The sequence below is a fragment of the Leucopleurus acutus genome (genome assembly GCF_964270905.1).
Source record: "Leucopleurus acutus genome assembly, chromosome: 21".
Taxonomy (NCBI): domain Eukaryota; kingdom Metazoa; phylum Chordata; class Mammalia; order Artiodactyla; family Delphinidae; genus Leucopleurus; species Leucopleurus acutus.
Window position 1 is genome coordinate 16,955,408 of NC_139163.1, and position 25,162 is coordinate 16,980,569.

A 25,162-nucleotide genomic window follows, 5' to 3' on the forward strand; every position below is an offset into this window, starting at 1 on the left:
TGGGCTCTAGAGTGCAGGCTCAGTAGTAGTGGCCCACAGGCTTAGTTGCTCCACAGCATGTGGAATCTTCCTGGACCACGGATCGAACTCGTGTCCCTTGCATTGGCAGGTGGATTCTTAACCACTGCGCCACCAGGGAAGTCCCAAAAATACATAAATATTCTTTATAAAAAGAGATAAACATTAGTGTAGGTTGTGCTGGTCGGTAAGTATATATGCCTTTCCTATTCCCAAATTATATACATACTATTCCCTGATGTGCCACCATATCTATATAACAGTATATATATACTGTTTTATAGACACACATAACTACACAGTGGGGATTCACTGGATGTTATTAACTGGATCTAAATTAAGTGCTAGAAATGCCATATTTTATATAGAATAAACCTTCAAAAATCTCATTCTCTTGCCATCTTTTTAGAACCACAATCATAAACTTTAACTTCTTAACCTATCAGTTTCTCCTATCACTTCTTTGCTACTAAAAAAAAAAATTTATGAAACATTTAAAAAATCCACTAAGGATTAGGGAATCATATAATGAGTAACCAGCACTGAGCTTAGTCAAATTTTAGTATTTTGCCACATTTGCATCAATTCTTTCTTTAAGAGAAATATATTACAGATAATGGCTAAAGCTTTATACATAGAAATCCTGACCCCATTACTCTCTTGAGATAACCACAATCTGGAATTAGACACCTACCATTCTCAAACGTATTTTTATTTTGTAATACCTATGAAGGTATCCATAAAAAAAAAAATACTTGGGGCTTCCCTGGTGGCGCGGTGGTTTAGAGTCCGCCTGCCGATGCAGGGGACATTGGTTCGTGCCCCGGCCCGGGAAGATCCCACGTACCGCGGAGCGGCTGGGCCCATGAGCCATGGCTGCTGAGCCTGCACATCCGGAGCCTGTGCTCCGCAACGGGAGAGACCACAACAGTGAGAGGTCCGCATACCTCAAAAAAAAAAAACAAAAAAAAAACACACTCTACACATTTTAAAACATAAGCTAAGTGGTATCCTTCTTAAACTTGCATTTTCATTCATTACCTCTGGTTCATTTCCTGTAATCGGTTACAGGATTTCACTCTATGTATATATCATAACTTACTAATCCATTTTCCTGTTCATGGACATTTAGATTGTTTCTGCTTTGCTATTAATACAATGCTGCCATGAACATTCTTGTATGCATCTCCTTTTGAACAGGGTCACTAGAAAAAATGTACTAGATATTGCTAAATAACTCTCCAAAGTAGTTAGATCATCTTCTTTCATTTAAACTTGGGTCAGCAGACAGAAGATAATGCATTGTCAATTATACCCATTTCCAGTGGAAGGTACTAATTCACCCTTTCTCACTCAACAGACTGAAATTTTGCATTTATATCATTATTTACAAAGGTCATCAAATTATAACACTTATTAACTCTGAAATTAAACTTAAGAACTTCCTTAAAATTGTTAGTAAAACATTGCAAAAGCATAGATTCACACTAACTTAAGTTTAACAGTTGTGACTGTTAACAATCTTAAAGGTGAAATAAGAATGCGTCATCTAGGAGCATACAAAGGGGAAATTTCACTAATCACTTCATTCAAAGTAGATATTTCCTCTAAATTAGTGTTTCCCAAAGCATAGTCCCGAGACTTCCAGCACTGGAATCACATGGTGGGAAGCCCACCCCAAATGTATGAATCATAATTTTGGAGGTGGGGGGATCCCACTGACCAGAAATCTACATTTTTTAACAATCATGCCAGGTGATATGTATGCTCAGTAAAGTTTGAGAAGCACTGCTTTAGTTAATGTGATTTTAAATCCAGTATACAAAAAAAATGAAGTTACCTGAGAATCACGAAGCTGATTATGAAAACGCTGAATTAAATCATTCAATTCTTCATTTAGTTCAGATGTGATACTGACTCCAGATAGGCTACCTGTAGTTTCTGTTACAGCTGGAAAGGAAGTTAACAACTTTCATTCAAGCAAATAATTTAATAATTCATTAAAGCAAATAAATAAAAAACAACACTTTAACTTCTGAGACGCTAAAAAGAAATTTGGGGGGAAAAAAGAAATTTAAAAAATCTCAACGTAATTTGAAACTAGTTAACCCTCAGATTTATCTGTCAACCAATCATTTTATAAGTTTCCACCTAACCTGAAAATAAAGGGACACTCACAAAACTCTAGTATAGTGGTTCATCTTTTTCTGTCCCAACATTCAAGGAGGGATACTGTTACATCCCAATTAAGAATAGTGACTCAACAGAGTCTGGGTGTGGGAAGGTCCACCAGGTTGGGTTGGAGGCATGGCGGGCAAAGTGGTTCGTCTGAAAAAGCACAGCTAATTCTGACCAGTCTCAATCCCCACCTCCCCAACAGAATCAGTGTTGTAGTACAGGGGCTGGCAAACTTTTTTTAAAGATTCAGATAGTAAACATATTAGGCTTTGTGGAGATATAGTTCTTGTCTCAACTACCCAACTCTGCCACTGTGGGGCAAAAGCAACTACATACAATACATAAACAAATGGGCATAGCTGTGTTCCATAAAATCTTATTTCAGGCAGTGGGCCAAATCCAGCTGGCTATATATAGTTTGCCGACCCCTACTGTAGAACAGATAATTTATTGAAGGAGTTGCTTGTGATACAAGTCATACTAAAAGACCACAGTTTTTATCTTCCTAAGGCAGTATTCTGATGACAATTTTCATAATAGTTACTCTCTATTACTCAAACACCCCATGCTTATCTTTCCAGCTCTAAAAGAGACAATGACTATAAACTGTTTCTGTTTTGAAGGAAAATATTAGCTTTTTCAAAGAGAAATTAGAATTACAGGGCAGGGTAGATTCCCATGTATCCAGTCCAAAGTACTTGGGGACAAAAAAAAGCAATTACAGTCTAGATAACACACAACTTGCTAGTTAAATGGTTAAAGGAACACTCTTTCCCATGACAATTATGTTGCCTCTCTTATATACCTAAAGATTACTGTTAGTTTGTTTTTCATCAGTATTCTTCTGCAAAATCTCATAAATGCAAGAGAAAATCTGTTTTCAATCATTAACCTAAAATTCTTTTTGAAATAGTACATAAAATAAATTCAAATTTTAACTCCTGTTTATTCTTCTCCTGGTACTTGTCTCATAATAGTACATTAAAAAAAAAAAAAGAAAGAAAGAAAGATTATCTGCTTACTTAAAAATAAAGGTTTATATTCAGAAATAGAAGACCCCTGACCTGGAACTCAAGAAATCTGATTCTACTAAAATTCCATATAAGCCTAGGCAAGTCACGAGTTCTGTGTTAGAGTTCCTTCTCTCTAAAGTGAGAATTATAAAAAAAGCCCTGGCGACTAACCTACAGTTTTGTGGTGATCAAATGAGATGACGTAAATATAACTATTTGAAATAACATAACTATCACAAGAAAGTCTCTGAAATCTGATACTCCAATCTTGAAAAATATTTTAAAAGTTGGTCATTAACCGAACTGTATTTGTCATTGTTAAAATATTTTGTTTTTTCCTAAATCTAACAGCTAATGATACTTTGAATTTTGCAAGGGAAAAATGGGGATGAAAATTTGCATATTATATACTATTATATACTATACCATATATATTCTATACGACTATATAATTATTACAAAAGAGTAAGTTACTTGCAAGTCATAAAGTTCCTTATGAAAATGCAAAATTAAATTACATATAACAGTGATCAGAAGGCTGAGCCAGTGGGCTAGGTGTGGACAACACGATAAATTGAGTAACAACAGGGTAACCACAGTAAGGACCTAAAATGGAGAGCTCACAGGAGATAAATTATTATTAGACTGTAATGACAGACTACTAGAAAATATAATTTGGCTTTAAGTTTTAATAAGTAACAATATGTTTTCAACTTAATGAGAAATTAAACACGTAGGTTTGCCAATAACAAGACAAACTATAAAGTTAGACTCAATACTAAAGAATTCAATACAAAGGATGGGGAAAGGTTTCTTAAACAAGATCCAAAAATACAAAACTTAAATCACTAAGATGTATACTTTAAATATCTTATAATTTTATATGTCAATTATACCGCAATAAAGCTGAAATTTTTTTAAAAATGAAAAAAAAAGAATTCAATACAATTTCCATCTAAGTGATACATGGGTATGAGGGAAAGAAGGAGAAAGAAAAGAACATTTCTGAGTCTCAGGGAGACTGGATAGGATATAAATTTAGTTCAAAGGAACTAGTGCATACAATTTGATACCTCACTACTCATGTCAGAAGCCAAAGAAGCTTACATTTATTCACTGTCTCACTTAAGGTTTTAACCCTTCCTTGGCAGGCAAGCAAAGTACAGCAATCCTAATTAAATAAAGTACAAAAGGCAGAAATATAAGCAACAAGAGCCCTATAAATTTGAGGTACAAAAACAGAACTACATCCTGTCCCTTTTACCTCTTAAGGGTACTCTCTGATGAAAAGGAGAGCGAGCTGGCTGTCTGCACGGTACAGTATGATGGCCAGGAGTTGTCCCTGCAACCTTTTCTGCATAACCAGAGAAAAGCACAGGACAGGGTAAGCCTCACATGTAGGTTTCTAAACTAGACAACAATCAAGATCTAATTATATAATAACCAGCATCCACCTTGCAATCATATCATTATTTATTGAGCCTTACTTATAACAACATTCTAAGATGGTGGCATACCAGAATCATCCATCACAGCAATAGCTTGCTCTGCCTTATGCTGCAGAGCAAGAAGAGCAGCTTGTCGTCCCTGCAGAGCTCTCAGCTGCTCCTGCTGCTGTAACATCCTTTTTAATAAATCATGTTGTTTCTTCAAATTTTCTATCTCTTCCATAGGCTCCTGCTGAGGATCTCTGGCCTGAAAAATAAGACCAACAACGCTTATATCTTTTAAAATCCATGTTCCTATTTCAACTACCAACGGCAAGGTACATACATAGATAATAAATTAGTATTAAATATACAACCCTAGATACAGACTTGAAAGAAAAAGAGAAAGAGGAAAATGATGACACAGAGACAGCCTGTCATGTTAAGAATTAGATAGTTAGGTAATTTCAAGGTAAAAGACCATATGCATATGCTTAGCATGAAGAATTAACAAAAAGAAAAATAAAAGAAAAGGCATACAAAAAGGAAGACAGGAAGGCCCACACACACACACACACACACACACACACACACACACACACACACAAATGAGGGATCCAGACCAGGCCTTACAGAAAAGGAAGAGCAGATCATACCAGGCTAATGCCCTAAAAGTAGCCCTGGAGAAAGAACAGACTAAAAAACTCTTCTGCCCCATTCCTAGAAGTGATGTTTAAAAACCAACAAAACAAAAACAAACCAACTATTTTCTAACTACGGATGGAAATTTTTAAAATATACTTTTTATTTGATTATTTGATGTGAAAGGCTTTAATTTACTTGCATCACTTTATATTATCATACAGTAAAGAAAAAATATTATCTTTTGCATCAAAGATATCATTACTATTTTTTCTTTCAAAAGATGCTCATTTAATGCTGAGTCTGAGGACATAAATTACTTTGAAATTCCCCCCAAAAGATAACATTTTGCCTAAAAGAGGAACAGATTAAATAGGTGCCACTTATAAGGAATTATAAAATTTTAAATGTTAATCTTAAAACTATTCAAGTGTAACCCAACCAGAAAAAATAAAGTCAATTAATCAAAGAGAGAAAGTTAAATACAACCTGGAAACAATAAATAAGACAAATTATGCATGAACTGTATACCATAATGGTATTTTTCATCACTGATTTGCCTTTTAAAAAATTCTGTATCTTAAAAGTTTAATGATTTTAGCTAATATTTACATAAAATATTTCTATTAACTTAGAAATAGTCAATTTTAAATTTGCATTGCTACCAAATTGGAGACTTTAAATGAATGATCTCCCCTGGCTCTGACCAAAGTTAACAAGGAAAATAAACCTCAGTGATTTCTTTTCAAAGTAAAAATGAACTGATCTGTTCTCCCTATGTACATTTGATTCCAAGAAAAATTATGGAGAACACAGACGGCTCCAGAGAAATTCTCTTCTGGGTAACATTCCTTAACAATACTTTGCAAAAACCTCTTCTCTTTACCTCCCCAAGTAGGACTCATTAGTATTGTAAATAGAATGAGTAACTGTGATAACTTGGCAAGCAATAAAAATAATTACATGGCTCAGAATTAAGAACTCAAAGAAAGGAAGCTCAAATAGGAAGTAGAAGACTACAGTTAGAATGTTTGATGTAGGTATCAGAGAAGCCAGGTCAGTGCTCTATCCAGGACTGGCCAACTAGACTTTATGAATATGGAAGAGAAATAATGTACCTTGGTTAAGCTAGTATTTACTGAAGACTTTCCAATAAACTAAAGCCATTTTCAAATCAAGTACAATTTACCCAGTTCTCTCCCATCTTATACAAGTGGAGTTACCTAGTTAACATTACATTCATTCCTATGAAAATTCATCTTCTTAGTTCTTGCTCATTTCAAGACTATTTACATCTTGAAAAAATAATTTGAAGGGTGAGAGATAACTATCAATCTGAGATAGGTAGCCATCTCAGATCTGATCCAAATTAATTTCATCAAAGTCACTGGTAAAATATAAAACCAAACCCAATCAGGTACAGATTTCAGTGGAACAACTTGGAGAAATCTCTCCAGGTTGACATCAATCAAATACTCCAACAAAGCATCAGTGATAAATGACTAAGAAGAGAAACATTACACAAATAAGGCAAAAAGTCATCTAGGAAAAAAGAAAACCATCAAGAATGCATTATCTCCATCTAATTCATAATCCTCCCATCTCAAAAATAGTTTAGACCTCAAGCTAACCTTAAAGCTATCTAATTTTGAAGAACTTACTAAACAATTTAATATTATGGTTTCTTACCCTTTAAAATGCAAACTTTTAAAAAGAACTTTAATCCTTGTTAGTCACATTTATTTGCAAAACTGTGATACTCTAATTATAAAGAATTCTGAACTTCAGATTTTTCACTAATCCAAAGATGAATTCCCAACAATTTTTGAAATTAGTGGAGTTTTATTACTGCTTAATAACTTTTCCATCCACATAAATAACATTTCAGACTAATAATTTGAAAAGATGAACTGAGGGAGGTGGGTGGAACTACAATCAAATATAAAGAAAGGGAAGATGAGAAAATGGTAATAAAAATACCTGGGGATAAAAACATGGCAAGAAGATGGTACATGGAATAGAAATCCAAAAAAGGAGGCCAGGACTATACGCATCCTTCAAACACATATTTTCATTTAAACGTTTTGAGTCACTTTCAGTAAGTACATTCTTAGTTTACAAATTAAAAAAAATAATAACTTAAGCATGAAATCTCGAGTTGCATACAGGTAACACATTTCAGAAAACCCTAAGTCTTCCTTTCCTCTACTCAACTGATGTTCTTCCAATAATTCTTCATGGATCCAAATATATTTTTATGGCTGAAAAGTACTTCAGTTAATATGTATTCTAAGTTTTGTCATCTGAAAGGTGAGAAACTATAAGCCCAGAGAAGATAAAGCTGTGATTTATCCAATATCACAGTGAGGGGAAATCAGATTCCTAAGTTCTAGGTTAGTGTTTTTTCACATCATACTATCTGCCCCAAAATTACATCCATAGACTATGTCTTCTGTATTTAAAACTATCTCTGAAGAAGCATAGTCTAGTTTGGGAGACAAATCTAGCCCACATGAAGTAAATAGAAATGATAAAAACAATAGCAAAAAATGAGTAGATGGTATTTTTAAAAGCTTATGAATGCTCTAAGAGCTGAGATTAAGTGTGGGGGAAAGATGAGTATGGGAAAACAATGAGGGCATGGGTATTCAGGGAAAGCTCTTTTTAAAAATTACGCAACGTCATCGTGTCTATAAAATATTTCATAAAATGGACTCTGCCCTTGTAGGCAACTCAAGAATATCAATTATCTCCTATCAAGCTGCAACTCACAAGGTTGCTTTAAGCTCTGAACCTCAGTTAAGACACCAACTTTTTTCCCTAGTCTTCTAACAGAATACTACATTTTGAAAGGATGTTAAGGAGGGAATGAAGGTAGGTGGGGAGAACAACAGATTCTGCATAACAGAGAAAGAATAAAGTCAGTCAGTGGGAATTAGGGTTTTTTCTAAGAAAATGAAATCATTTTATGAACACAGTACTGATAGAATTACCCTAGGATGGCCCAAAGAATCAAAAGATTAAAAAGAATCAAATTAAAATAAACTCCAGAAAGAAGTTCAAGAGAAAATAATATTTATAAGGACATTATTCAAAGAAACTTAAAACAGAAAAGTGGTTTTTAAAAGCAAACCTAATGCCTTAGGGGATAAAAGTAAAACTGGAAGATGCTATGCTGTAGTAACTGTCAACTCAAGTTCTGTTTGTCACTATTCAGAAGACTTAAGAAAGGAACATTAAGTTCCAAAGGATCTATTTCCCCCCATTCACTTTCTCTTCTCCAATGCTAGTAGTTTTAAAAATAATCAGCTACTTTACTATTCTGTTGAACTGGGACACCTTTTGCTTAACACTTTATAGTAAGATCACTATAGCTGACTTCAAACTATATCTTCAAACTCTTGTGGGAGAGCGGGGAGACACCATAATATCTAGAGGTTAAACTTTGTCATTTTTAAACGCCACAAAAATATAAAATATGTACATAACAGAAAGGAAAGCCTAATCCTAGGTAATAAGCTAGTAATAAAACATAGGAAATTGGTCTTATCTATACTCAATTATTAAAATAGTACTTTACTCCTGTCAAGTATGAGCACTTTTACAAATGCCATTTTTTTTCAAACTGTTTTAAGTGGAACTACACAAATAGTTGTCTTTAAACCTTTCCTGAGTGTCTTTATGCAAATCATGGAAAATTAAAAGAAAGAACATTTACAGCAAACTTTGGAGAAAAAAGTAGCAAAAACATCAGGAAACAAGTCAACTGGATAATTTTTTTAAAAACAGAATGGAAGAAGGGATTTCCAATGGGAAGAAAAATATAAACAAAAAAACACTAAAAATATTGGGTTGGTCAAAAAGTTCGTTTGGGTTTTTCCATAGGATGTTAGGGGAAAAACCCAAACAAATTTTCGGCCAACCCAATATTTCATTATTAAAAAAACAGGAAAGCTAATTGCTTGCTCTATTTTTTCTTTCTTTAATGAATGACTACAGGAAATAAGACAAAACTTAAAAATACCATCTTAATCCATGAACACAAATATCAGAAACAAAAGGCAACTAATGGTCAAGGTTTAAGAATGTGTTATATTTTGAGTTCTCAACAGCAAAAAAAGGAAAATGGATTAAGTTTCAAGTCCTTTGTTAATACAAATTAAAAACAGCTGCCACACATAATCCATGGAGCGGAGAATAAGAAAGCAGAAAAGGAAAAAACACTAAGGGACAGCATTTTAGTAATGCAAATTACAGTACAATTAACCATGTTAACGTACATATTTAAAAGTTAATAGCAACAACAAAAAAGAAAATAAAGGAGAGGAAATATGAACAAAAGAGGTGCTCATTTAGAGACTTCCCAAGTTAATATTGTGAAGTATACCTTTGAGGGAAATCCACGTTTTCGGCTATATTTCCTATTAGGCCTCAGTTCCCTGTCATTCTGAGGAGGTCTGTCACCTTTCCCTTTTGGACTTGTTGTAACGTCAATGTCTGAAACCTGTTCTTGTGAAGCTGAATTCCCTAGTTTGTCCTCAATGCACGGCCGAATTCTCAGACTAAAAGATGCCTCCTTTATTAAATAGTGTAACATATTAATTTCTTAACACAAACTCCTGTTTAACATATAAGCCAGTCTTGTAAATAAATATAAAAAATTACAAGTCCATCTTTCAGAAAATCAATCCACCCTCCCCCAAGTGGCAATAAAACTTTAAGTTAGACTTTTAAATTCCTATAGACTAGACTCTGGGCTTATTATAATTAAGTGAATATCATATCCTAGGCAATAAGCTATACAACAATTGCTGAAGCATATTTCAACATTTATTCTGCTGTCATTAACTTTCAAAATTTCCTGATTTAATGATATGAAAGAAATTCTCATCATGGGGAATACGATACACACTAGCATATAAGTTATAATAATCATCTATATCATTTCCCACTCCTCTCCAACAGAATTCCTTTACCGACATGCCCCAACCCTTCCACTTCTGCTGGAATGAAATGTGAGAAAGAAATTAGTCCCAGCACCACTGTAAACAGAAAAACAATTTCCCCGCAGTAGAATCCATTCTTCAACAACCATTTGGATCAAGCCCTCTGAGCATCTCCTGGTGGAGATAATGGAGAGAAAAAAAATTCAAATTTCCTCTTCAACTCAGGAAGGGCAAGGAAGAGAAAGGAGGCAGACAGGAAACTATGCAGGTCAATATTAAAAGGAAACAAACCCTCAAATTCCTAATGCTGAATGGTACTTTGGAACATACCTCGGACACAAAAGATACACGTGGCTATCCTTTCACAAGAAAGGCATTACTGATAACAGACTTTCAAGTTTACTAATGCATGGTTGTAGGTTCATCTGCTAAAATTAAAATGCTTAAAAGTATACTAGTTTCATACTAACTTCTACGAACTAAGTTTATTTTATAAATCTTTCCTCAAAGTTCTGTAAATTTCTGATTATTTTTCCAAAAGACAGTATTTTGATACATTCTATTTTGCAGAGTTAGAATTTATAGTATTTTTCTCACTGGAATAAATCCCAAAGTAAATGCTACCCTGTCCCATTTTCATCTCAATTTATCAGTCGCCTGGTTTTGCTTCCGTTCTAAGCTAGCCTGAGAAATGAGAATCCTAACAGCCTTAAAATGGTTCCTCAATGGGAAATTAACTTGGAGACTTTTCCAACAGACGACGTGCTAAGCAATGACACTGTACTTATAGCTCTTACATCCACAATGAATTTTAACTTTCCCAATGCTTCTTAAAATGAGTAAAGCTGTGCTTAATGAAACAAACTAGAAAAACCAGGTTTCTGCAAATTGAAGATCAGATATTATTAGATTTAATCAACCATTAAAACTATTTTTAATGCTAATAAATAAAACTTTTAAACCTCCATGTTCAAAAAGAATATATACAGCATTAACAATCTGAGGGTTTCTTCCCTGAGATAAACTTTTCATTAAGGAATGCCTACAAAAATATCATCGTGAAAAACGGGGGAAAACTTTATATCTTCATTTCCAGCACTTTAATTACTAAAAAGCCGCTTACCGTGGTATCTGAAGCCTCAGACTGCACATCTATGTTTAGCGATGTGCTCTCAGCTACAGAACCAGATCCCACAGCTGAATCTATAGTCCGAACATCCTCCTCCTCATTTTCTCTAGCCTGAAATATTTTAGTGGTATAAATCATACAACTATTAAAAAGGGCAATAAAATGTTATAATGGATAGCACGATGTTTTGAAAATATATTAACTCCTCTGGGGTGGCATCAGAATGTCATCAGTACATGTACACTGATATACTACAAAAATAACTCAATACGTTATTTAAAGGGTCCAAAACTTACAAGAATTTTTTGGAGAAATTTCATATATGACTTTTCTTGTTCTTTAAGGTGATCTATTAGATGAGTAAGGCGCTCAACATTAGCAGATCTTTCATTTTTCTCTACAAGATCTTCCCGCATGGAACTAGCTTTAGTAATATAGTCACGAATCTGAACAAGCCTGCTTACAATCTGCAACGGAAATATTTGGGGTGGGGGGGAATTATAATTATAGATTTTAATTTCAAATAACTAAAGATACTTCTAGGTTTATTGTGTGAATTCATACATGCAAAAGATCTGAATCAAATTTAGAATTTAATCAAAACATAACAGGCAATACTAACAATTCCAATTACTGTTAACTTAAAAATTTCAAAATGTGTTTTAGTTTCATTACTTGGGAACTTCATTTTATAAAACTGCGTATCAAACATTTATATAAATTTCTCTACTGTTTATATATTTTATAAATAAATTTTAAAAATTAAGATACTTTGAAAAATAATTTTTTCAAAAAATTATACAACCATTTAAAAAAATTTCTACAGCAATCTATTAATCACATTGCTCCCAATTGCTCTTCACTAAAAATTAGCAATACAGCATTTGGCAGATGAACAGAAGTCTTAATTTACCTTACTATGCCATTTCTACAATCATTTTGGTAAAAAGAAATTTACACCATTTTGAGTAAATCTGAGATATTAATGAGAAAGGTCAGAGAAGTACTTTAATTCTACCTAAAATTCCTATGTGCATAACCCAATATTTTTTTTAAATCTTAATGAATCTACTTTGAGGTTTATGAAAGCAAAGAGCAAAAGAAAGAAGTTTTATCACCTGGCTGCTCTCCATTGCAGGCTCTCCTCTCCCATCTTCTTCAGAGACTTGACAGTTTTGCAAAAGGTCATTACTTAAAGCAGAAGCAAATAACTCTTTACATTGTGCTGATCCAATCATTTCTCTCTTTTGAGGATTTACAGCAGCATCTTTGCTCTTGTTAGTATTAATCTGCATAGGCAAAAAGTTGAAGGGCTTTCGGTTTTCACTAAGCTGACGTTTGTTGTTAGCAGCTGTTGCTCTACCTTGAGAATCACTTCCAATGCTTCTCTATATATGAAAAAGAAACCAAATCCCACAAACATTAATCTTTCAAAATTAAAAAAATCCAATGTTCTTAGTTTTACCATCAGATATTGATTCACAAGGTGCATATAAACAGATTTGCTGTAAGGTTCAAAACAGCTTCAGACCTACAAAATTCTTTTAGTAAAATATCAAAATTCAATTATCACATCCTAGGCCTCATTCTGTCAAACAATTCAAATGATGAATATGAGCAAGACTAGTCTAAATGAAGTAGCAGGATTATGAATCATATTTATAACTCATATTGCTAGTCATACTTGATCACAGAATATAACATAGGCTTTGGACCCAATGAATCAATGTTAATTAATATAAACATCAACATAAAGATGTGTCAGTGTAGGACTTCCCTGGTGGCACAGTGGTTAAGAATCCACCTGCCAATGCAGGGGGCACGGGTTTGATCCCTGGGCCAGGAAGATCCCACATGCCACGGAGCAACTAAGCCCATGTGCCACAACTTCTGAGCCTGCGCTCTAGAGCCCGCGAGCCACAACTACTGAGCCCGCGTGCCTAGAGCCCGCGCTCCTCAACAAGAGAAGCCACCGCAATGAGAAGCCTGCGCACCATAAGGAAGAGTAGCTCCCGCGTGCCACAACCAGAGAAAGACCACATGCAGCAAGGAAGACCCAACGCAGCCAAAAATAAATAAATAAATTTTAAAAACAAGATGTGTCAATGTGAAGCATTGTCTGATAAAGTACTCAACTCAGTGCCTGGCATACAGTAAATGCTCAATAATTAACACATAGGTGACTAAATGATATATGATCATCACCATCATACCAGACTTGAATCTACCTTTATGCATATTTGGAAAACTTATCTCTATGAAGTACAGATGTGACAGTAAAATGTTAAGAGTTCATTATCATTTCTACTTGCTTTTAGTTCTAAACTTGATTTCAGTGATTATAAATACAAACAACTGTTTTATTCTAAACTTGAGATAAGCCAGCACATCCCACACTTAACAAATGACAAATATTCTAAACTGGATATTCCCTTTTGCTTAACAGCAATCTTACTCAGTTACTAGCATGCATAATTTAGTTTCAAAATGAAATCATTTAAGTTAGTCATACAGTATAATAATAAAGTCCCAAGAGACTTGTCCTCAGCAAGTTTAGAAATAAGGACGTTATTGCCCTCCAAAGAACACAGTACCATCACAACGGATTAACATTCTCTCCATATGCACAGAAACTAAGAAAAAGGAAATAAACAGCTCAAATTTATTAAGACAAACTATTTAGTCTTTTGCCAATATTTTCCATAGTCATAACTTGATTTTTAAAATAATTTACAAACCTGATCTAAATCACTGAAGTTTATCCGCTGTTTAAGTTTCTCCAATTCTGCCTGCTCGGGAACAGACATCTGCGTCATGTATCTACTATGCGGAAACGTATGTGGAGTCTTCGTTCTTCGCCTTCCAACTCCTGGCGATGACTCCGGAGAAATATCATTAGTTACCCTTTTATCACTTTCTACACCAAACTTTTTCTTATTCTTTTCTGATGATCTATTTGCCTTCTTCTGTTGGCCACCCCAATCCTTTAAAAAAAAGTACAGGCAAAGGTTAATCTGGCCTCTATCAAATCAGGAAAATATTTTGGTACACTTAAAAATTTTTGGTCTTAAAATTTTAAATGACAAACATTTTTCACATAAATATATAGTCTTAGAGACAATTATTTACTTGTACTAACCCATTGTCCCTCCACTACACCTAGCCTAAATTTCAAACTGTGCTGAAATTATAATTATTCAGAAAATAATTACTTTCCTATCATAGGTCATTAACAAATACAAATACCCAAACTCCAAACCTAGCGTCAGTCTGAATATTTTCAAAAGCGTTTTTAAAAATGGTTCGTTACTATTTATAAACTGAATAGTGAAATAAATTATATATATCTTTACTGGCCTCCTTTAAAGTCAGTATATATAGGTAGACAGATCTGGAATCAACCTGTGTTCTAAAGCAATTATTGTTATAGGAAGAAACGCCCCACTGTGTGACTCCAGGCAATTTATTAAACTTCCCAAGATCTCAGTTTCCTAATCTCTAAAATAGTGTCACCTTTAAAACACGATTAATAATAACATACATAACGGGAGGGTGGGACAAACTGGGAGATTAGGTTTGACATAAATACACTACTGTGTGTAAAGTAGATAGCTAGTGGGAACCTGCTGTATAGCACAGGGAGCTCAACTCGGTGCTCTGTGACAACCTAGATGGGTGGGATGGGGGCGGAGGAGGGAGGTCCAAGAGGGAGGGGATATAGGTATACATATAGCTGATTCACTTCATTGTACAGCAGAAACTAATACAACATTGTAAAGCAATTATACTTCAATAAAAAAAAATTTTTAAAGAAAAAACGTACATAAAACAGCTAGCACAGTGCCTAGCATATAGTAAGCAATAAATATAACTATTATTTTCTATAGGCAACAATGTACTACATGATAAGGTCTAATATGAAATGACAAAAAATGCTTAATTATTTTTTTTCTTTCTTTTTTTTTTTTTTTTGGTACGCGGGCCTCTCACTGTTGTGGCCTCTCCCGTTGCAGAGCACAGGCTCCAGACGCGTAGGCTCAGCGGCCATGGCTCACGGGCCCAGCCACTCCGTGGCATGTGGGATCTTCCCGGACCGGGGCACAAACCCATGTCCCCTGCATCGGCAGGCGGAGTCTCAACCACTGCGCCACGAGGGAAGCCCAAAAATATGCTTAATATTTTAACTAGAAAACATTTTTATTTACTTAGCTATACTCACATAACGCATTCAACAAAAAAGATATAAATTCCCACTTTAGCCATATTGGAAGAGTCTTTTAGTTTTACTTTAGTAAAATCTTTTGGGATAGTTTTCTCTTTTATAATAAAACTCCTTTCTCTACAAACTGTCCCTCCACCCCAATCCATGTGTGGGTGTTCCTGCCAACCTCCTGTTCTACTTACCCCACCCAATCCTGGCCATATATGACTGGAAAAGAGATGCATATCTAATCCAAATTGGGATAATCCTATGTTAAAATTTCAAATTGGAACTAAGACATAACTAGTCAGTATATAATTGCAGCCATAGCTGAAAACTTTAGAATGAAGGGGCAGCCATAGTATACCACATGGACCAGAGGAGAGAAAACTGGTCTGTGAAAAGAAGTTGTGTTAAGCAGAGGCACACAGAAGCAAAGAGTCAGCGTAATGAAAAAGTAATTCTTGACAACTTTCTGGTTGCATTTTCTAGTCCCTTCCTAAAACCCAGCTATATTCCTTTAAGTTGTTTTCCATAAAACATCTTTATATCCTTGTAATAAATCTCCTTTTTGGCTTAAGCTAACTCAAGTTGATATGTTACCTACAAACAAAAATGTCTTAAAGTAATATAACAAATAGCCCAGGGTCATTTAATATCTTGGACAGCAAGAAAAAATGTGTTTTCAAAGAGTTTCAGTGAGTATGACTTGGCTAAGTCAGGGGAAAGTTGCATTCTAACATTAGCAGCCAACGACACACCATCAATAGTAAGATATCCTACCATGTTGTTGAGTCGGTCATCAACACCCTCATTGCTCCAGTTTGGTAAATCCTGATCATTCATGCCTTCTTCAAAAGGACCTCCTCCTGTGGCCATACTGGCTTTTATAATTAATGTTCTGCAAAACAAGTGAAAACTAACTTTCCTAACACATAAAAACAAATTGTAATTTAAATAATTCCATGAAGCTTAGCAATATGAAAGAATATCAGAAAAGCTGATTTTATGAAATAAAAGAGGCACTGTCAACTACACATCACAGACGAAATGATTTAGCTGCCATAGGCATAGTACGATTAGCATGCATTAAGTAGCCAAAGTGATGGGGAGGGGAAGGAAAAATCTCAGAATATCCACTGTGTCAGCTGGCTTGCATACTTTAAGGTTATTCAATTTAATTTATTCAACACAATCCTAAAAGGTAGAGTAATCAGGTAGGAAAAAGTTATTAATAGCTAGAACCAAAACTGCTCTTCGAAAAGAAACTAATACCCCCAAAGACCTGGGCATTTGTTTTGTGTCAAAGATTCAAAGAAGGTAGAATGGCTCTGCATGGAACATGAAGAAAGGTTTGGTCTTAATGGGAAAGTAATGGTAAGCAAGATGAAAAGAAAGCAGCAAGAGAGAAACAGGACCAGGTAGGTGAAATGGCCGATAAAAACCAAGAATACAGTGGCTAAAAACATTTAAACATAGCAATGTCTCCTGCCCTATTTTAAATTTATTTATTTATTTATTTTATTTTTGGCTGCATTGGGTCTTCGTTGCTGCCTGTGGGCTTTCTCTAGTTGCGGCGAGCGGGGGGCTACTCTTCGTTGAGGCGCACGGGTTTCTCACTGTGGTGGCATCTCTTGTTGCGGAGCACGGGCTCTATGAGCACAGGCTTCAGTAGTTGTGGCATGCAGGCTTCAGCAGTTGTGGCTCGCAGACTCTAGAGCGCAGGCTCAACAGTTGTGGCGCATGGGCTTAGCTACCCCACAGCATGTAGGATCTCCCCAGATAGGGATCAAACCCGTGTACCCTGCACTGGTAGGCGGATTCTTAACCACTGTGCCACCATGGAAGTCCCCCTACTGCCCTATTTTAAATTATATTACTGCTACCTCATAGTTTTCCCTAGATCTTGATATAGTCTACTAAAGTCACAAATTCTCCCCACTAAAAAAAAGTGGGGATTTTGTGAAAATCAAGGAAGGTACTAAATTTCACACCTGGGTCAAAGAGCTGAGAAATGGAAGAAGCAATAGTACAAGCAAAGGTTCAGAAGCATAGATAATCATGAGAAAATAAGATTTCTACATGATCTCGTGGAGGACTTTGTATTTCCACTGGGTGTGGAACTGCTCGGGTTGGAGGGGGACTGAGTGAAAGGGGAGACAGTGAGATAAACTTTATCTGTAACTCAAGGGGCAGGGTAAGCCATTAGACATCAGGATTATAATAGGTTTTTCAGTTTACTGATACTAACATTAACATGCAAAGAAGTCAGTTAATTTTGTCAAGGTCATTCAGCTAAAAATGTCATAAAAGAATACAAATCCAAGTTGCTTTGATTCTAAGATCCTAACTTCTCCCACTTACTAGAGTATAATATTAAAAGGATTTTAACCATCCATGACAAAGCAGGATTTATCCCATGGGGATTTGAATGCTAGGATATATATTAGAATAATACATTACATTAAACAGGTTAAATATTATCATCTCAAAATAAAAAGTGATAAAATTCAACACTTAATTTGAAAAAAATCTTAAAAAGTACAAATACATTGGTACTTCCTTACAGGTATGTGTATTTTTATGCTGTTTATTTCAATAGCATTTATTACTTTTTAAAAAAAATTTTATTGAGGTATAGTTGACGTACAACATCATATAATTTTCAGGTGTAAAACTTCAAATTTTTTAAAGGTTATACTCAATGAGCATATGTTACTTTATTTTATTTTATTTTTATTTATTTATTTATTTTTGCGGTACGCGGGCCTCTCACTGCTGTGGCCTCTCCCGTTGCGGAGCACAGGCTCCGGACGCGCAGGCCCAGCCGCTCCGCGGCATGTGGGATCTTCCTGGACCGAGGCACGAACCCGTGTCCCCTGCATCGGCAGGTGGACTCCCAACCACTGAGCCACCAGGGAAGCCCCATATGTTACTTTAAAAATTTTCTAAAGAGTTGAAAAGTATATTTTAAACCAATAGCCAATGATCTTAAAATAAGATATGAAGAATATTCCTATTAAAAGACCAAAACGGGGCTTCCCTGTAGGTCCAGTGGCTAGGACTTCACCTTCCAAGGCAGGGTGGTGGGGTGGGGTGCAGGCTGGATCCCTGGTCGGGGAGCTATGGTCCCACATGCCTCTTGGCCAGAGGACCAAAACATAAAACAGAAGCAACACTGTAACAAATTCAATAAAGACTTTAAAAATGGTCCACATCAAAAAAAAAACTTTAAAAACAATTTTTAAATAAAAGACCAAAATACATATTAGTTATTTAGCATTGTTTTGAAATTGTTTGTACAAAATAGAAAAATATGAAACAAATATTAATACTGAAAAGAGAAAACGTGGTATTCTTAAAGAATATTCATTTTAAAAACGTAGAGAACTTCAAAATATCACAAATAACCAGTTAGAAATATACTGGGTGGAAATGATATCACTTATAACAGTGGCAAAAAAATAAAATTATCTAGGAATAATATAGTTTTGCCCTATGTAAAGAAGAATTATTTTTTTAATTGAAGTACAGCTGATTTACAATGTTGTGCTAATTTCTGCTGTACAGCAGAGTGATTCAGTTAAACATATATAAGAAGCACTATTAAACTCTATAAAACAACATAACAGAAATGTGAATAAGCAGAAAAACAAACTATGTCCCTTAATGAAAAGGCTAAATATTATAAACATAATACCATTTTTTCTAAATGTATAAACTTAATTAAATACTAAGAAAAATCCCACTGGAATTCTTCTTGGAATTTGACAGAATGATTCTAAAAGCCATCTGGAAGAATAAACAAGTAGTTGGAAATAAAATTATCTGAAAAATAAAAGCAAGAGTTGCAAGAGAGGTCAAGAGAGTAGAAAACTAGTCCCAAGATACTCAACCACGTTAAGTATCTATATGGTTATATTAGTACCACCCAAAAAGAAAATCCTCAAATACACCCAATTCAAAAAATTTAATGACAAAAAGTAATTATAGCTAACATCTATTTTGTTCACTATATGCCAAGCACCATGCTAAATATTTTATATGCGTTTATCATTTAATCTTCACAACAATTGTGTGGTATTGGATTATTCAGTGGTTGGGACAATTTGCTAACAATGTTGAAAAAAGTTTATTTAGAGCTTTAACAGGCTTCCTAAACTAGGATGCTTCATCTTAAACACAAACACAGAAAAATGATTTGAGTAACTATTTTCTCAGTTCTCCCAAGGATGGTACATACCCAGCACCATTCCAGACACACAGAAGGGGAATTAATTCACAGTAAGAAACAGATGCCTTAGAGCATTAGAGCTTAATTCCCTCCCAATTGAAAAAGACTGCCTTATATCATAACACCAATATACTATCTAGTAGATTAAAAATAGAAAAATAAGATGAAAGAATCAAATAACAGACAAGAAAAAAGAACAGACTTGAAAAATAGAGATTTTACTTATTTGGAATGCAGAAATAAAAGGACTATGTTCAACCGATTTGATTCATATACAAGTGAATCCCAAGTATACTGAGAATAGTAAATGACAAATTGAGAAAAAAATCTGAAAGAAACAGGAAGTATATAGTTAGTATCTTTACTATATTAAAAAAATGCTTGCATGAAAGCAATTTTTGGTTGCAGGTGTAGAATGTGATTTTTGCTCTTTTCTGTCTTATATATTTTCAGCAATATTTTACATCATTTTTTATACTAGAAATATATTTAAGAACTTTGCAAAATAACTGATACTCATAAAGAGGTATGCCCAGTGAACTGAAATGACTCATTTAAATGAAACATTTTACAAGTACCTTTTTCTCGATGTACTAATATAATCTGTAATATTAAAGAACAGGAGCTCAAAAAAATACATAAGCAGTAGAGGTGATAATGATACTTAACATTACTAAAGGCAATTTATCTTAAAATGGAAATTAGAACAGAAAATTATTAAAATATTTAGGAAAAACTCTTACCAATTTTTTTGGTAAAAGAGTATGTTATATTTTCTTTTTTAATATTTATTTATTTTATTATTTATTTTGGCTGTGCCGGGTCTTAGTTGCAGCATGTGGGCTCTTAGCTGTGGCATGTGGGATCTAGTTCCCTGACCAGGGATCAAACCCAGGCCCCCTGCATTGAGAATGCAGAGTCTTACACACTGGACCACCAGGGAAATCCCTTTTTCTTCTTTTTTTAATAGAGTATGTTACATTTTCTATCAGTTGAGTAATAAGGTAAGTTTACTTTAAGATAAATTATTAAGACTATATTCAGAGATATTTTATACTCATTTTTTATTATGATGAATTCCCCCTAAAATGAAGAGCTTTTTCTAGGGATCTATTTACAGGCTAATGACTTTGAACACTATTAACGTAAGTTTCTAAAACATGGTTTAAAAGGCACACTCCTAAAGAAGTAAAATCATCAGTATGAAGCTAAAGAAATAATTGCATGTGAGTCAATTCTCAGTGTATTAACATTCAGCTGATTTCTCTACGGGAGTAGCTATCTCGCCCTACAAAAGGGAGAAAACAAAGGCAAGTCATTTCTTTTTTATGTCAACCTCTCTAACCACCTCAAAGTCACCATTAAAATTACAGGTCTCTCTCTACCTTCTAAATTTTATTCTGTAAACAGATTAATATAATTATTTATATAGTTTTTGATTATTTTATGATGATTATAAACTATTACTTGTATAGAAAGACTTCCAATAATCAAAAAACTAGGTATGTAGAGAAGAGGACCAATGCCAAGAAAAATTTTTATGGCAGAATCAAAGAACTTGGTGACTGTAATGATGTGGGAGACGAGGCAGGGAGGAAGGAGTTAAAGGATGACTCCCAGATTTCTAGCTTGAACAACCGGGTATAGGATGATACATTCAAAGTAATGTGAAAAGAAACAAGTTTCTGTTGAGAGAAGATGAGTTCAGTTTTAGAAATATTTGAGATGCCTACTGTCCACCAAATTAAATGTCTAGTGGGCAAATACTGATCTTTCAGAAGTGAAATCTAGGCTAGAGAGATTTGCAAATCATCAACTCATAAAAGAACTTAAAGTGGAAAAGAAGGCTCAGGGAGAAGATGAAGAGTAAGAGAAGAAGACTGAACCTTGAAAGACACTGATATTTAAGAGAGAAAGGAAAAGAACACTAAGAAGGTACAGAAAGACAGGAGGAAAACCAGAAGAATGTGCTAGAAAGGGGGAGAAGTATATAAAGAAGGAGGATATGATAAGAATGCCAGATGTTACTCTGTCATATAAGGAAAGCAGTGAGAAGTGTACACTTGGATTTAGCAACAAGGGGGTTACTGACAAGCTTGGTAAGAATCACTTCCATAACAAATGCATTTATTGATGGGAAAGGGAAAAAATAAAGGAAGTAATGAGGTGATTTTTTCAAGGAATCAGTCTGTGAAGGAAAGCAGGTGGCGATGGTCAAGAGGAAGTTTCCTTAAAAGGAAGGTATCTTGAGCACGTTTAAAATTTGTCGGGATAGAGCTCACAGAGGGAGATAATGAAGATGCAAATGACAAAGGAGATAAATTGTGTGGTCTCCGAAAAACCAGGAGCAGCTGGGATCCAGGGTGTAAGAAAAATGATTAACTTCAGAGAGGCAAAGGAACACCTCTTTTACTGAAACAAAAGAAAAGAAAGGATACAATTGGATACAGGCTGGTTAGCAGATTTGGTGGTAGGAAGCTGAGTTTGTTAAGTGAGGTGAAGTAAAAAGGATTGCTCGTTAAATGTGCAAGGGTAACATGACAGTGTCTGAGAGACTGGGGAAGAGTGACGTGGGCAGCACTAAGGACTCAGATGAGAGCAGTAACATTCCCTGACATCACTAATGTGTCACTAATTTGCAGTGTGAATTTTTTTCCCCCAGAAGTGCTCATCAGCCTTGGTATAAACACTCCATTGAATCCATCCAAGGTTGGGATTTTGCCAGGCAGGCTTAATAGAAAGACAATGAGATGGAAAAGTTGAAGCCATTGGAAGATAACTAGTACAAGTGATGGATGATGGTATGTGAAGCTGAATGGGGATAAGAGTAAAATTCTACTTCAAACAAGCAATTCTGTGCATCCTATGACCTACTAAACTAAGTTGAAACTATTATTTATAGGTTTCATTTTGCTATTTTTGACAGCCTTATTTGGTTCCCCTATCTTATAAGGATATGATATGCAAAAATACCACGGCAATTTATAAGCTACTTTCAGTGACTGATCCTTCTGAAGAAAATCCTGTTGTAGGATTCTTACTATAGAGAAGTATTATATATATCTAAGTAGAATATCACAGTATTAATTACCATGAAAATACCAATGGTTGACTAAAGTTACCTTTGAAATAAAAATACAAAGTAAAGAAGAAATTAATCAAGAAAAGAAAAAAGATTATTTTTCCTAAAATCTTTAAAATTCAGATATTATTTCTCAAATAGTATTCAATTATTCATAACTGTCTTTGGAAATACCTTACTTCTCACCTGACAGCTGTAAATCAAGGTTTTAGAAATACTCATCCAAATAAAATAATGTAGAAACTATAGGTTTTTTTCTAAATATTTACTTAGAGTCACAAAATAACCAAAGCTGGTACTTTATGTTATCTGCACAAGTTTTCTAAAGGTTGCATTATTTGGAATATTTCTTTTACTAATTATATAAAGGAAATACAAGCATACTAAGCACTTTTAATGGAAACTGAGAAGAAAATGCATAAGTTTCTGGCATTATGTGATTGTTTAGTTTCATTTGAGGAATTTCTCAATTTCTTCTCTGTACCTAAAAACCATACAGATCTTTCCCTTGGTTCTTTCAATTTGACACTTCCTAAAAATTTCAATAATTTTCTAGAACTTAAGATATCTTTCTATAATTACCCTCTTTAAATTAAAAAAAAATTAAAACTCTTAAGGTATTGGGGGGAGGAGAATGAATAGACTGCAACAATAGACTACAATATATAACACTCAATTCGAATTATCAACAATTTAATTAGACCTATGTACCAAGTATTGCACTGGGTCTCTCTTATGGTACAGTTGCTCTGTAGAGCATTTCCACACCAAGAAAATTTAATATATCCTTGCTCTCTACAAAAGCAAATGAGAGCCCTGAGGTCAATTAAATTCTGCTTGCTAAAACCTCTCCCTCTCTGCAATTTATATTCAAATCTGTCACTTCCTTATCACTGATTACATATAACTCCCTGGGTACATCTATATGCCCTGCTATAATCAATCCCAATCTTCACTGCCACTCCATCCCATACTCATTACTGATAACAGCTCTTCCTATGATCCCTTTCCACTGGACCATTACATACAAACTCCCTATACATCCTCCATCTGTTCCCAAATATTCCTCCTACTTCTTTGGGTTCAATAAAATCCCAAGTCACTCTAAAAGCACTATTTCCTTAGAAATCCTTTCTAAAAGAAGATGCTACTCTTCCTAGTCTTTCAGATTCATGGGGGGAAGGATACCAATTGCAGACCATTCTTATTTAACAATGCTTAACCTTCCTCTTTCGAACAAATTAACCACCAAAAATACCACTCTCCCTATCTTGGGTACCACTTCCTACTGTCCATCCCAAGACAGTCTTACACTTTTCTTGGTAACAACAGGTTCATGGTTTCACTCTGCACCTCATTCTCTGCTTTCATGACCTGAACATCTGTAACCATTTTTCTAAACTCTGACCTCAGTTCCAACATCCATCTCATCTTCTCTATTCCAATACTATTTCTACTCTGAAGAGATAATTTGTTCAAGATCCTGAACTTCTGAAATCCCTCTTTCTGAACCTAAGACCTTGCATTCTACTTCTCTCACTTGCTCATGGCCCTGCTGAACACTTCCAGCCCCTTGATCATTTCTCTTTCCAGGAATCCATTAAACCCTCACTTTCTTACTCAACCCCAAATACAAACCCAAGTAAGCCATTCCAAAAATGACTTGCTAGCATCCTTGGCCTACTCAACTATTTGCCCATTTTATGAATTCAATTCTGGATAAACCTCATTACCTAATCTCTTTGCTTCTACTCTCAAACTCAAAGGTAAGGTCAAATAGTTATAAAATGGCAATGACTGTGTCCACTATTAAGGTGTATTATACCATACTACACACTCACACTTGGAAAATGTAGGTTTACTCACTGAGGTAAGGAACTTTATCTGTTTTGCTCACTGCCACATCTCTAGTACTTTACAGCCATTAAGTCGCACATTGTAGGCACTGAATTAAATTTGTAAGATGAATGTACTGCTATGTACCCCCTTCTGGCTTCTTAATAAACTCCCTAGTGTGATTATTCCAAACACTTTCTATTTTTTCCAAATCTCACATACATTTGCCTCCTTTACAAATGGCCAAACCTCCTACTGAGAAAACGAAGGTCTTTTAAAATGAGTTTAACTCAAGAGCCCTATATTTTTATTCTATTTTATCCATCTTCTCTAATGTGTTAAAAGGAAAATTATTTTATGACTGATATTATAACTGTTTTTATTTTACCAAATGCCTATTACACACTCCAGTGTTAAGAACTCTAATCCACAAACTCACATTTGACTTTTCCCGAG

At 34.7% G+C, this 25,162-nt stretch overlaps 1 protein-coding gene across 1 annotated transcript in view; it reads right to left on the reverse strand.

Annotated features, from left to right (window-relative positions):
• The window catches only part of PCM1 (pericentriolar material 1), an 87,525-nt gene that overhangs the window by 60,900 nt on the left and 1,463 nt on the right, over positions 1-25,162 (reverse strand). Inside the window, exons 2-8 of the mRNA XM_082863950.1 lie at positions 16,338-16,455; positions 14,092-14,337; positions 12,472-12,741; positions 11,650-11,820; positions 11,348-11,464; positions 4,727-4,904; positions 1,859-1,968 (exon numbers count right to left, since the gene is read on the reverse strand). Coding sequence (XP_082720076.1) covers positions 1,859-1,968; positions 4,727-4,904; positions 11,348-11,464; positions 11,650-11,820; positions 12,472-12,741; positions 14,092-14,337; positions 16,338-16,433 — 1,188 coding nt within the window. The 5' untranslated portion in view covers positions 16,434-16,455. The remainder of the gene's footprint in view (positions 1-1,858; positions 1,969-4,726; positions 4,905-11,347; positions 11,465-11,649; positions 11,821-12,471; positions 12,742-14,091; positions 14,338-16,337; positions 16,456-25,162) is intronic.